This window comes from Chelonoidis abingdonii, chromosome 2, assembly GCF_003597395.2.
Source record: "Chelonoidis abingdonii isolate Lonesome George chromosome 2, CheloAbing_2.0, whole genome shotgun sequence".
NCBI classification, from domain to species: domain Eukaryota; kingdom Metazoa; phylum Chordata; order Testudines; family Testudinidae; genus Chelonoidis; species Chelonoidis abingdonii.
This window is the reverse complement of record NC_133770.1, coordinates 193,387,642-193,401,797: the sequence shown is the minus strand read 5'-3', so window position 1 is coordinate 193,401,797 and position 14,156 is coordinate 193,387,642. Positions and strand designations below refer to the sequence as shown.

Sequence of the window (14,156 nt, the reverse complement as noted above, 5' to 3'; positions counted from 1 at the left end):
TTGGAGCATGAGCTTTCGTGAGTGAATACCCACTTCGTCGGATGCATGTAGTGGGTATTCACTACATGCATCTGACGAAGTGGGTATTCACCCATGAAAGCTCATGCTCCAAAACGTCTGTTAGTCTATAAGGTGCCACAGGATTCTCTGCTGCTTCTAGGATTGGACTAACCCCTCCCCCTTGCCTGGGCGGGGTGGGGTGAGGTGTTATAGGGGAGGGAAGGGGAGAAGCCAGTCAGATTGCTGATACAACTAGAGACAGGGGAGAGCTTCTCCTCAGTCTCACCATGGAATATCTCTCCCCTTTTCCTCATGATCCCTTTTGTTGGCAGAGCACAGGGATAGTTATCTTAAGTACTGTGTGTATTGGGGCAAAGTGCTCAAAATGGCCACCCCTTTACATATGTAAATTGTCAAATAAAGACTCCCCCTGAATTAGGGCATCATTCCCTGGACTCTAATGACTTTGGAAAGAGTGCAAGCCCGAGTGGTTGCATTGCACAGCTGCTTCTGCGGGGGGAAGTCCCTCCTAGAAACAGGGAGCAGCTTCTGTGGCTGTTTAGCCAGGAGATTCCTGGATATGCTGCAAGCCAGCAGCCATGAAGGCTGTTTTCCTCTGGATGGAGACCTAAAGGCCTAGTGAGCCAGTCACTGAGTGCACAGCATCTCTATTACATTACAATTAATAATTCCTCACAGCATATTTGCAGCTGGAAGTTTTATATGGATCTCTATTCATCATGATGTGAACAGCTGCTCTTTTGCTGCACTGTCAAAGCAAAGTCCAAGTGGCAGCACAGGAAGGTGGCACATAAACCACACTCCAGCTGTTTTCCATTCACTCCTCCTCCTCCCTCTGCTCCCCTCCCCTGGCACTCTTCACCCTCAGCCCATCCTTGTTTCTTTGGGGATGGGAGCCAGCTTATTTTTATTTGCGGATCAACTCTAATATTTGGACATGTGAATAATGCATCTGGATTTTAAAACAAAGTTCAAATGAACCCAGAAAAAATTAGTTTAGTATTTCAAAGAAATATTGCAAACAGAACAGAAACTCTAAATATTTTTATTACATTTTGACTTGAGGGTGGGTGAAGAGAGAACATTTGTATTATGACACAAAAGGATGACATGAAATCGTTCTTAGTTAAATATGCAAGCAGGTAGTCAAGTAAAATTCAGCCTAAGTTGTCATGTTCAGAGGACAACTTCAGATCTGCAAGAGCAGATTTTATTTTACTCTCAAATCTTCCTGCTTTGCTCTTTTAAGCTAAACACTCCTTTTCTTTTGACTTGCACATTTTATCCAAATTTTTTCCAAAAGAGCCATGGCCTCGTCAATGATGAGAAACGGTCAAGAACTTTGTTTTATATTGAATCTAATGTTGCAACACTAGAAAGAAGCAGAGTCTGGCTCCCAAAAATCATCAACACCGTATCCTACAGGAATTAGGTGTTCTGTGAGTTCTTCCCTTGAAGTGCCAACCCTCATTTAACTTTACTTACGTGGTGGGCTATCCCAGCACAAGGCAGATGGCTATGGGCAAAGGGAAGTAAAGGGAATATATGACACCTCAATGGTATAGCAGTAATTTAAACACCATAAGAACAGTAATGTTAAGGGTTGAAGGATTCAGCTGCAGAAGGACAGAAATTCAATGAGATCCTTCAGTGATTGCACTCAAGCCTCTAACCTGGGATCTTATTGAATTCTATGGAGCTAAGTACAGAGGGATAGCCATGTTAGTCTGGATCTGTAAAAAGCGACAAAGAGTCCTGTGGCACCTTATAGACCAGGGTAGGCAACCTATGGCACGTGTGCCGAAGGTGGCATGCGAGCTGATTTTCAGTGGCATTCATACTGCCTGGGTCCTGCTCTCAATTTTTAAGACCTTTTTGCAAATCTGAACTTCCATCCTGCAGGAAATCCTGATAGTTCAACTATTGTTTTCATCCTTAATTGGGATGGCAAATAGACATATAAGAATTGGTTTATGTACTAACCAATATACAATGTTCTGCATGTTGACCCAACTTTCTCTCCCCCATAATTTTTTCTGAAATGATGCCTCTGATTAGCGGAGGCATTTGAGATAACAGGCCCATGGTTTAAATGGGAGAAGGCTAGTGGCTTGGCATCTGGAACTCCCGTCTCCCTTCCATCCCCCTACTGATGCTGCAGAGCCCTCTGGGCACCCTTTAAAGCTCATCTGTTCCCCAAGCTTTCCCTGGGAGTGGAGTTTGAGCAAGGTTAGGCAGTGACTGGATGGAGAAAAACTTATTTTGATAGGTATGATGGTTGTTTAATAGTCCTTTTTGAGGCAGTCATAGTAACTGGCTTTCTACACAGAGGAAAAGATTGTGCAGTCTAGAGGTCTGGAGAGGCACGCTTTAGACATTGAAATAATTTTTCACATATGGGGAAACTGAAGCATGGCTCTGCAGTGACTTACCCAAGGTCACAAAGGACATCTGTGGTAGAGACAAGAAAAGATTCCCATGTCTTCTGACCCCTGTGTCTGTTCCTTTTAATCACATGACAGTCATTGCCCACAAGAGCATCATCCCACTCTTCCCAATTAAAGACCTAAAGGGGTAAGGCTCTATATTACTCTGAGGTGTTAACTAAATTTAATTTGTTTTCCTAAAATTCAGATTGATGATCCTACATTGATTTGATGCTAAGTGTTCAGTACTAAAATTGTGTATGCAGCTAGTTTATTATTTAAACTGATTGATCCTGACATTCTGTTTTATATTGAAGAATTTGAAATGTTTGTGTCAAGCTGAATATTAAGAACTTTTTAAAATCTGCCTATTTGTTGGTTTTTAATAATTTATCATGTGCAGATACCGTAAAAAGGTCCTACTGGCTGAATAGGCGTGCAGTACAGAAATACAGTATGTAGTTCACCATTCTGAGACTTAAATACATATGCATCATTTACTTTATAGGTCTTAGATTTAATTCCGTTGTTTATCTTTTTATGAACATCTGGCTGCAAACATGCTTACCTAGAATATCTTCTTTTTTCCCCATATACTTGGTGGCCAAAAAACTCTTCCTAAATCAAGGTATTTTTATTGATTATCTTCCTTAAGGACCAGATTATGACACCCAAATAGCACTTTACTCCTTGCAAGGTAGTGTTTGCAAAGCTAATAAACACATGTATTAAGAAGTTTCTGTGTAGAATAGAGCCGTCAGCATTGCCTTTAGTTATTCTTTCAGTCAAGTATATGCATTTTCTAATTTGTTTCTGACTGAATCTTCTTCTCTTGTGTCTTTGAGATCATTTGAGATCATTCTTTCAGCTAGCTTTAGGAAATCTATTTGTTAGAACAGGTTTTCTAAGTATTTTGCCATACTTTAACATGCCAAAGGCATAAAGAAATTGGAAGGAAACATGCAAAGTATTTGAACTGCCTTTCTCAAAATAAATATTATTGTTTATAACAGAAATGTACTTCCCAATATTGAAAATAGCCACTTTTGCTGAAATTATGTATGACATATTTGGACAGGATAATATCCACAAATCATTGCATTCTACAAAATAACAGTCAAGGGTAAGATTTTGAAGGGGATTTCTAAATGTTCACATTAAAATAACCTGTTGGCAAATCCTACCTGCAATTTTCAAATACCATCATACTCCTCCCACCCCTGTCATTTTGCTAATTTAAGAGATGGACCCAAGGTGCAGAGTTTGGATCCTGATCTGAACTTCCCAAAGATACAGTTTGCTCATTTTTGGAGGCTTGACTTGGTCCCATCTTCTCCATCACAAACGCTACCTTGTGATTAAAAGTTTACTCTCTAAGTAAATCTTGCTGGTGAAGGGGGATTGTTTGGTATAGTTTTTTGTTGTTGGTGGTGTTTTCCCCGTGCTTCTCTGGATGTTACAGCAATATCTATTTCCTCTTAGAACACTTTAGGGACTGGATGTGCCAGTATTAGCATACAATTCTGTATGCAGCACGTACTATAGGAGAAAAGTTGGGATTTTTTATTTTTGGCGCTGTCAAGATGAATAGCAGTTTATAAGTGAAAATCAAGATATCTCAGTGGGAGAAGGTGTTGTGAAAGAAGTGACTTCAGGGTTTAGGAATTCCAAAAAAACCTTACTTCAGGCAACATTAGCATGATTATCAGAGCAAAGAAATTTGCCAACCAGTGTATCCTGTTTCTCACTGTTGCACAAAATTCCATACAGTGACACGGGGCTTAATTCTGATCACAGTCACATTAGTGTAAATAGGAGTGACTCCACTGATTTCAGTGCAGTTAGATCAGTATAAAACTAGGGTACATGAGGTCAGAACCAAGTTCAGAATCTCCATTACTAGGTGAAATCAAATATCAATTGATGCTATTTGATATCTCTCTCAAGATTGAGAAGCGCAGATTAATCAATGATTAGTCAATATGACAATAGAAGATAGATGACCTATTTTCACTCCAAAACCAAAGCAGAGATCTTTATCCGTGTGCTTAACCTTCGTCTGCATCTTTTAGTCTATATTAAAACAAGGTCTTGGAGAATGTACTGCACTGAATGTTCAAATTTACTTTGCAAGGGAGGGGGGAGAATCCCTCACCAAAACTACTTTGGGTCTGATTCTCATTTGCAGTAAAGTCCCTTTGCACTGCTCCAGCAGAGGCCTTAGTATAAATTAAATTCAGGCCCTTTGACTGCAGACATACTCATGCCAGATAAAATGTGATCTATAGGAGAGCAACATTTTTATTATGAATAATGTAGCTGAGAGCAACCTTGTTGCCAATGTTCAGCCACTGAGGTATTAAGAGAAGAGCTTCTGCTTTGGGACTGTGTTACAGAGGGAAAAGGATAAAAATAGGGTGTCTGACGCATGCATCCCATGCTGCAAGCCAAGATACAGAAATCTTTATAACCAAATACAGTAGTCCAGAACATGCATGGAAAATATGCACGTGTGTGAGTGTGTAAAACTTTTTCCTAACCAATAGGAATGCTCATTCCCCTTCCTCCCACCGCCTTCCTCTTTTACAGGCATCTTGTACATATTTCCTTTACCTGCTTACAATTGTAAAAGTCCAGTGACTCTAATCCAGCTATGCCTTCACTGCTCATCCTCTGGTTCTTGTCACACTGCTCAATGTGACAGTGCTTAAATATTTAGACAGTGCAGCAGGATATTCTTTCTTATGACTAGTTCAGAGAGAGCAAAAGCTAGTCCATTCTCTAGACATCTGCTAGCTGCCAAAAAATCATCAAAAGCCCAAGTCGGTCTATCACAGCTATTAATAGTGGTTGCCTGATCTAAAATTAGGCATGCACCGTACGAGTCCTTTTAAAATGTTAATCCTTGCATTACATTTTGTTGCTTCTGTTGGCTTAGGGGATTATGTGACATAATGCAAAAGTAAATAATATGATGCAATGGATAAAACTTAACGGGAAACACAAATTTGAGATCAGGTCCCTCCTACTGCGTGGCTAGATTCTGTAGCACTTACCCAAACAAAACTTCCATTGCAGTGGATAACATGAAGTCAATGGAAATTTTATCTGAGTAAGGACTGCAGGGTCAGCTCTGTGCTGATTAGCTTAGTGAGCAAATTATCAGAATTATTTATTTATATTTTTTCACTGAGTGGGCAGTTGAGCATCTAATGACTTGTCGGGGCTCAAATGTCCATGTTCATTGAGTACCATAAATAATACCTATTTTCAGAATTAAATAGATAACAAGGAGTAGGTCTTCAAAGCCAGCCAAGTAGTTCATCACCAATTGAGGTTATTAGGCAAAGAGCTGCAGTCTTTCCCAGGCATACAGAAATCATGAGCTGAGCCCCCCAAAATCAGGGTTGGCTTCAATTTAAATTCATGAGTGGTTTAAAATTCATGACTCTTAAAAAATAAATATATTTGGGCTCTTTTTTATTTGTTTTCTGGACTTTGAACCTTTCAGGGTCATATTTTCAAGCTTTTTCTCCACAAGCAAGAGAGTTAGAAACTCAGGTTTCTTTTTTAAATGAAAGCTGAGATTCTCACATATTAACTTGACCGCAGGAACTGGGGCTGTAAGAAAAACACCAAATATCCTGAGGTGAGAGTCATGATAAAATTGTGAGAGTTGGCAACACTGGTCAGCTTTGATTTAAAACAAAACAGTCTTATGATAGCAGAGCCGGATCTGAGTCTACCATTTCTTCAGTCCTTTTGTCCTGATTCAGGAAAACATGTAGGGCCTTAAGCACATGCTTAGTGTACTTCTTTTGCTGAGTCAGGGCTTTAACAGTTCTTCACTTAGTCTATTTTAACTAAAATCTCACACTCCTTAATATATCTAGATCCATGTATGTTTATTTCAATTTTTCATCGTCCATAGTGAGTGAGTGGAGTTAGAAAAGAGAATCTTTTTAAAAAAAAATAGTAGCATTGTGGAGTTATATATTTCATCTCTTTCAGTAACTTCCAAATCAAATTTGTTCAGATTACAAGTAAAAATACATTTCTTGCCAACCCTGTATATTCAACCTGGCACCTAAAAATCCAGCTGTATTTTTTCTGCCTCTTACATCATCGCCAGTTCTGCTCATACATCAATGCTAAGGTTCTATGATTGGAAATGTTGATGAGGTATGAGGCAAAATAGCTTTCAGGTCGCTCTGCAATGGCTGTATTGAGTCTACTCTGGTAACAGTAGTAAACAGCCATGACTCTAAGGCATGCAGGGGCAGATCCACGTTGAGGTGCCTGTTCTACAGTGTCATGGCTTGTGCTATAATTGCCCTTTAACTGTTCAGACTGGATCTTGAGACATGAGGAATTAAAGGTGAAACATCCCATTTTCATATACAATATAAATATATAAACTTACAAGTCCTTTTTGTCTCATAGGGAGAGTCAAGTGTTTTGTATGTGATACTATTTTATGCATTAAAATTGGATTATGTGTAATATTAAAGAAGACGTTAGTAACTATATGCAAGATTAACAGCAGGAGTCAGATTCCTAAAGTAGAAAAAAACAAAGCTATTCTTTTTAAACCTGAACAGACAGTGAGGATAATAACATGTTCTGAAAACCCTGCTAGTTTGATGAGCAAGTTACCACAAGTGATATAGAAACATGGTAAATGTAGAATCAAACCAACAAGAGGCTTCGAATTGCTGCAGTACAGTAACATATAACCTTCTTGCAGTTATGCTTAAGCTGGTGGCATAAACCCTTGCTGGAAAAGTGTATCCTTGGTTAAATCTTCCCTCTGAAAGTCTTGGAGATATAACTTCTTACACTCATTCAGGCAGCAAATTAGAAAGCCCCTGCTCATGTTAGGTTTTGATTCAAACGAAAATAAGACATTTCCCTGCTGCTTGTGGCTGTTGAAGTAGTTAATTGAACTAAGGGATACAGACCATGGCACCTGTTTGAAGTGAACACTCAGACTTACGTCTCCTTTTATCTTATTATAGTACCAGCATTGGCTTAGTGCCATGTACTGGGGGTTCAGAAGAGTTAATGAAAATCATAATGCGTGCAACCTACCCCCTAATAAGCCATGCCTGCTTGCATTCAACCAAATGGGTCGTGGGCCAGCTGTTGCTACACGTAAGGGCATAGGAGGGGCTAGTCTTTAAAGAAAGAGAGGGAGAAGATGCTAATTGAAAAATCAGACTTTCTAACTAATTTTACTTCATTTAGATTTATATTTGGTAATGTTAATATTAAAAAAAAAAGTACAATGCTTTTAAAACACTTCCTGCTCAAACTGCAGGTGAAAGCCATGTATGTGGTGTCCTAGCAATGCAGATTGGATAAAATACTATAGCAGTGTAGCTGAATCGCTCTCTTTTTCCCCCTCCCTCCGTGTATATTCTTTAGATAGGAAAATAGAAATTGCCAGACCAGATAAAAACTGTTTGGCCCAGTATGTCTAGTCTGGCCACTGCAGAAGGCAGGGATGTCTGAGGCTGCAGAGGAAGGTGAACAAATGCACAGTACACCTGATCAATGCTGCGTATGGGAGGAAATTTCCTGACCAATGTTGTGATTATCTAAGAACCTGCAGTATGAGATATGATTAACAGTATCAAAAGATGTGCATGTACTGGGGGAAGGGGTTAATGTTTGTGTGTATGCTCTACAGGATTTTGCAGTTCCTCAGGAAGGACCTGACTGGGCCAAAATAGCTTGAGATCTCATCTTCTAGCAGCATTTCAGTTCCTATATGGTAGAAATACCAAAAGAAGACCAGACCTCATGTTGTTATTTTGACTCCCCGCAATTGGCTTCCTGAGCTATTACCTAAGGAAAAAATAAGCAAAATACCAGTATCTATTATATTTGACTTTGGGTTTAGCCATATATTACTGTTTTCAGCTGTTCTGGGGTTTGTGTTGCATCTGGACACTCAGCAACTAAAAATGTTATTCATAAAATGACTATTTACGGCATCTGGGCAACTTTGTCTGAACTATTAGCAGCAGCCACTAAGCTTATACCATATTGAAAAGCTAGAAGATTATGTACCACTAATGTATGTGTGGTGAAAAGCACACCCAGTGCTATCCCAGGTCCCTGCTGTATCCTCAGTGACCTAAGGATAGATCTTAGCAGCCAAAGAATTCAGAACCAATTTTTGTTAATATTTTTCTGTGTCTGATCTGATGATGATATTAGGAAAGGGCTAGTTGTGAAGTATCTTGTTTTAGAGACAAAGACATAAATGGGAGGAAACTATAGAGCCCTTTGTGTCTGACTAGTGCACACTTTTGCGAGCAGCCATGGGCTCCATTTGCCATGGCATTAGTGATGAGAGCCATCAGCAGCTCTCCTGGCCCCATGTCTGCCAGCTAGTAGTCAGACACTATGGAAGACTTAACCAATTAGGAGAGTTCCTTCCATACTTCACACACCCCCATCTGCTGGCTGGATTTGCTTGGTTTGAGTGTGCTGTTTATTATTGCAGCCAAAACTATGATCTGAGACCCTCCTAATCTGAAGGTGACAGATCAACCAGGTGAGCCCAACCAGGTGAGCCAGACCAACAGGGGTTGAGCTAAGATGGTCTCAGCTTGAAGTCACTCTTCACTGGGACGATATCTACAGTATGGTCACTTTTGATTAAGTTTTCGTTGGGGCTTCATTTAAATCTAAACGTGTGTCAGTATCGTGAGGGGGTGACTGTTAGTGTTATCAGACAATTGGAGTAAGTATCCAAACAGTAAACCACCATGATCATTTTTGGTCAGCTATTTGTGTCCCACTCCATTAGGTCAGTTTCAGATCTCTTCTACACCCATGTCACTCCATCAGTGCAGCAGCACCACTGCCTGAGTCACTGTAGGTTGACACCAGTGTAAATTAGACCAGACTCTAATCCACTGGGCCTGATTCTGCTCTCACACCAGCATACGTAACTCTGACGTCGGTAGTGTTACTGTGGGATAGATGAGTCCCATTGACTTCAATGAAATTTGTGTGCAATTATCCAAGAATTTGACACTTAGGTGAACAAATCATCTCATACATATACTATATCCCCAGTCTATCCCAGGCAGCATTTACCAGCATTTTCAATTAGTTAAATTAAAAAAAGGTGGGGGGAGGGGAGATGGTGGGGAATACAGGAAATTCAAGGATGAATTGTGATGGTCCCTTCCAGTTTCACGTCCGTTGGTTTTGCTGCCCTTAGTATTACAGTGGGAACATTGATTCCATTGTTTTTCACAGAGCACGGCTATAGAGAAGTAATATGAAGTTTTTTGAATGCATGCAGCAGGACTATTTAAAAGCTAACTCCAACTAAAATGCCTCAGGTAACTAAGAATAATGAGATGTTTTCTGAGTGCACCTTTTTTATTGTACCAATATTATGTTACAGGAAAAAAGGGGGTTTAACACTTAGCACCTGTCACAAGTTTTCTCCTTGAATTAGACTCTCTTGCTTGTAAAAATTTAATTGATTCCCAGCAGTTTATGTGGATGGTGTTTAGTAGGAGTTTTCTGTTCTCTTGCCAGCTACACGGTTACTTAGAAAGTGAGCCGCTCACGCTACAGCTGTTCATTGGGACTGCAGACGACCGCCTGCTGAGACCTCATGCCTTCTACCAGGTTCATCGAATCACAGGGAAGACTGTTTCCACCACCAGCCATGAAACAATACTTTCCAACACCAAAGTCTTGGAAATTCCACTTCTACCAGAAAACAAGATGAAAGCAATGTAAGACCTATGCACTGTACCTGACTGCTTAGCAGTTTCCTCCTGGTCTGCCCACCTGATTTTTTTTGTTGAGTGTATGCTGCTGCTTTTTTTTTTTTCCTGCAGAATGTTATAAATAATCCAGCTTCCATCAGATTTCCAAAGATTTGTTGGGACAAATCGCCCCTAATCAGATTAATGCCAGAAAAAACTTCGCAAATATTGACAACTGGTTAGTTTCATTCTAGAGTTTCAGTCAATGTCCTTATTTGCCATTTAAAATGAGTATCTCAGTTACAGAGCTGTAAATATCTTCTACCTCAGCTCCTGCATTTAGGTTCTACACATGACACCTATTTACTCCTGTATGCAGTACTACAAGGAACAGGGCCCATTAAAATTTATCTTTGGGTTGGGGGAAATGTCATAAAGAATATTTCCAAATAATTTAGCTTTTTCTAAGATAAATAGAACATCTTTTATTTATTAGATAAAGAATCATTATTCTTTTCCAGTGAAATTGGTTTAGGTCAAGACAAAATAAAATGTGACAGTAGAGGCAAAACAATTAGAACTAAAATTAGCAAAGATACATTTATTTCTCAGTTAGAGCAAGGTATAATTATTCTTACAATCTCTAAGGGTGAAATTCACTCCTTTGAAGAAGGGTCTATGCACTTTTTAATTCCCAGATTAGATCTTAAGTGAGATATGTGTAAATCCTCTTCACACAGGTGAATTTCATCCTGCGATAACACTGGGAGAGTGAAATTCATCCCAGTTCACAGGGCTTGTATGAGGCTTTCCAAATCCTTTAAGCTCCAGCATTAAGGTCTCAAGTGATATAGAGAACCTTGTATGGGTCCTCTGAATTTCACCTAGATGTATACATATATTGGGTGAAATCCTGCCCCCACCGAAGTGACTGGCAAAATTCCCATTTTCTTTAATAGGGCTGTAATGTCACCCATAATGTTATATGTTTGTATATTTATTTACATATATACTTTTGCAAAAAAACAAAACAAAAAATCAACATGCAAATAACAACAACAGCAGCAACATCATGTATCAGAGGTCTGAATTAACTCCATTAAATCTCAGAAGATACAAATTAAGGCTAAAACTCTGTGAATTCATTTTACAAGAGCTACAATAGCACTTGCAGCAGGGCTAATAGGGACCAGAGTGATTGCTGAAGGCTCAAGATGTTGGGACCTCTAGACTTTCATTATGCAATATAGTAGAATAGCCCTGCAACACTTTTGGCCAAATTGTCTGCAGGTGTTAATTGACACAGATCCATTGAAGCTATTGGAACTGCACCATTTTATACCAGCAGAGTATTTCTTTGGCCCTCTATTTGATTTTTTGACAAGTAAGTAATATATTTTTTCTGTCACCATAATCATTATGGTAAAGGTGGCTGAAAAGATCTTGTGCCAGAGCTGATCGATTTTCATAGCAAGTTTGCAAGGCTGTAATAAACCAGGCTAGGCGAATAGTTGATTTTTTGATTTGGTGGCTGAACTGAAGAAACAAACAAAAAATGTTTAGGTTTAGTTTTAGTTTTAGGTTTTAGGGTTTTTTTTCCCTCTTAAATCTAGATAAATTTAGAAATAAAATATTTCATTTCCACATTTTTTTAAACAAAACATTTTGGCTTTTTCAGAATTTCCTCCTCCCCGCCCCCGCAATTTCTTTGGCCAAAATTATTTGCTCAGTTCAACCCAAATTGGTGAATAGTTTTGGTAGACCCCAAAGTGCGATTTTCAGCATATAAACTATTCATCCAAAAAATGTCACCCAACTCCAGTAATAAAGTCCCATCAAGCATCACACACAATGTTTTGACATTTACAGGACTTTATATCTCTATGGCTTAGGCCTCACACTCCCTTCATCTTTAATCCTATTGTTAAGATTTCATGAAGTGCAAGTCTTTCTTACAATTATGTGCATTTAGGCCCCAGTACAGCAAAGCCCTTAAGCACATGAGAAATCCCATCTGCATTCACTAAAGTAGTCAAGCACATGCTTAACTTCAAGCATATGAGCATTGCTATTGGCTTCAAATGGGACTGCTCAGATGCTTAAAGTTAGGTGAGTTTAAGTGTGTCACTGTTTCAGGGTCTTAAATTAGAACCTTAATTAATGGTGTGTTAAATACCTTTGTTTTTAAATAGAAGCTAAAAATGGTAATATACACAACATTAGAAGTGCAGTATCTACTCTTTTGTATTGTACAGATCATTATACAAATTTTTGACATTGACACGGATACTCCATAGCTCTTATGGCCTCTTCTGTCAATGCATATTGTTAATCCATTAATTGGCAACACTGCATCTCTGGTCATGTCAGAGAGGGCCTCTGTTATTGTTAAATCCACACTCTTAAAAGGCATGAAGGCCAAAGCTGGTGATTGCCTTCCACAATTCATGTTTGCAGAGTGTTTGTTTGGTGAATACTCTGTCAGTTTGCTTCAGAATAGAATTCTAGATGTCTTGGGGAGGTAGGGTGACAATATTTCACATAAGTTAAAACGGGACACTGTGTGGGGCTGGCCCGAGCCCTGCCCTCCCTTCCCCCCCTGCACGTGGGGCAGGCCTGAGCCTGTTGCCTCCCTCACGCACAGAGCTCTCATCCAAGTCCAGCCTGCTCTTCTCAGGGGGCTGGCGTTGCCCCTTACCTGAGCCCTGCCTGTCAATCCACACGGCTGACTAATTGCTCGCCCAAACTCTGTCTCCTTGCCATGTGGTGTCCGGCCAAGCCCTGTTACACACATACACACACACCCCTCCACACGGCTGGCGTCACCGCTCACTCCCCCGCCCACCACTCACATGTTCCTCTGTGCCCGCTAGGGGTGTGTGCCCCACTTTTCTGACAAAAGTGGGCGTCTGTCCTGCTTGCTCTTGCCATCTGATCATCAGTTGGGAAGATCAAACAGGATAGATGCCCACTTTCACCAAAAAAGTCAGGATGGCCAGGACGGGGCTTAAAAAAGGGACTGTCCCAGCCAAAACAGGATGTATGGTCACACTACTTGGGAGGGAGGGGAGAAGTGAAACTGATTGAATGAATTTACATGTGCACTGGTTATTTTATCTAAGTGCAAAATAAAATTAAACTGTGCATATCCAGAGTAATAAAACACATGCTAGAAATCCATATCCAAAAGGAATGATCATGCATGCATAGTAATAATGTCAAAAATCTTAGTGTTTCTGCAGTTTTACTTCAGTTTTTTAGTGTATCTCGTATGTGCATTATGAATTAATGTTCTGCAATATTTAATTTTGATATGTCCATGCAAATAAGTCCAACAGGACTAGCCTTACTAGTGGGCACTATTTAGGAATCCCTACCTGTCCCAAAGATCCTATGAAGATGTTAGACTGGGTTTTAAATAAATAAGGTTTTAAATAAATAAATAAATAAATAATAAAAGCAGGGGAGGGAAGGTAGGTGTGTTGTATTTGTGACTTTCTGGAACCTGCAGAGTGTTAGTTGAAATGTCCCGTGTTGTCTTTTGGACAGCATTGACTGCGCTGGAATTTTAAAACTTAGAAATTCAGATATTGAACTACGAAAAGGAGAAACAGACATCGGAAGGAAGAATACACGAGTGCGGCTGGTCTTCCGAGTTCACATCCCACAATCCAACGGGAGAACTCTGTCTCTGCAAGTAGCATCCAACCCTATTGAGTGTTGTAAGTAGCAATAGCCTTCTTGTTCTTGCCAGGTATTGTACAACCAATTGCCTGACATACAGCCTGTCCTTGTCAGTATGTTAAATGTTGTTTCATCGCATCTGTCCATTGTCTGAAACGTGCTGTATTTCTCAGAAGTATTTTGCATTTCATGAAAAGTATTACCCGTTTCCTTGGCAAAACAATATCTGGTCCCTTGCGCATTCACTCCTACAGAAAGTTCCTTTGCAATACAAGAAGAGCCA

General features: G+C 39.7%; 1 protein-coding gene across 3 annotated transcripts in view; it reads left to right on the top strand.

Moving 5' to 3' along the window:
* NFATC1 (nuclear factor of activated T cells 1) overlaps positions 1 to 14,156 on the top strand; it is a 148,562-nt gene that overhangs the window by 52,173 nt on the left and 82,233 nt on the right. For all 3 annotated transcript variants that reach the window (XM_032788377.2, XM_032788387.2, XM_032788396.2), the window contains exons 4-5: positions 10,014 to 10,216; positions 13,739 to 13,911. In XM_032788377.2, the coding sequence (XP_032644268.1) occupies positions 10,014 to 10,216; positions 13,739 to 13,911 (376 nt within the window). The remainder of the gene's footprint in view (positions 1 to 10,013; positions 10,217 to 13,738; positions 13,912 to 14,156) is intronic.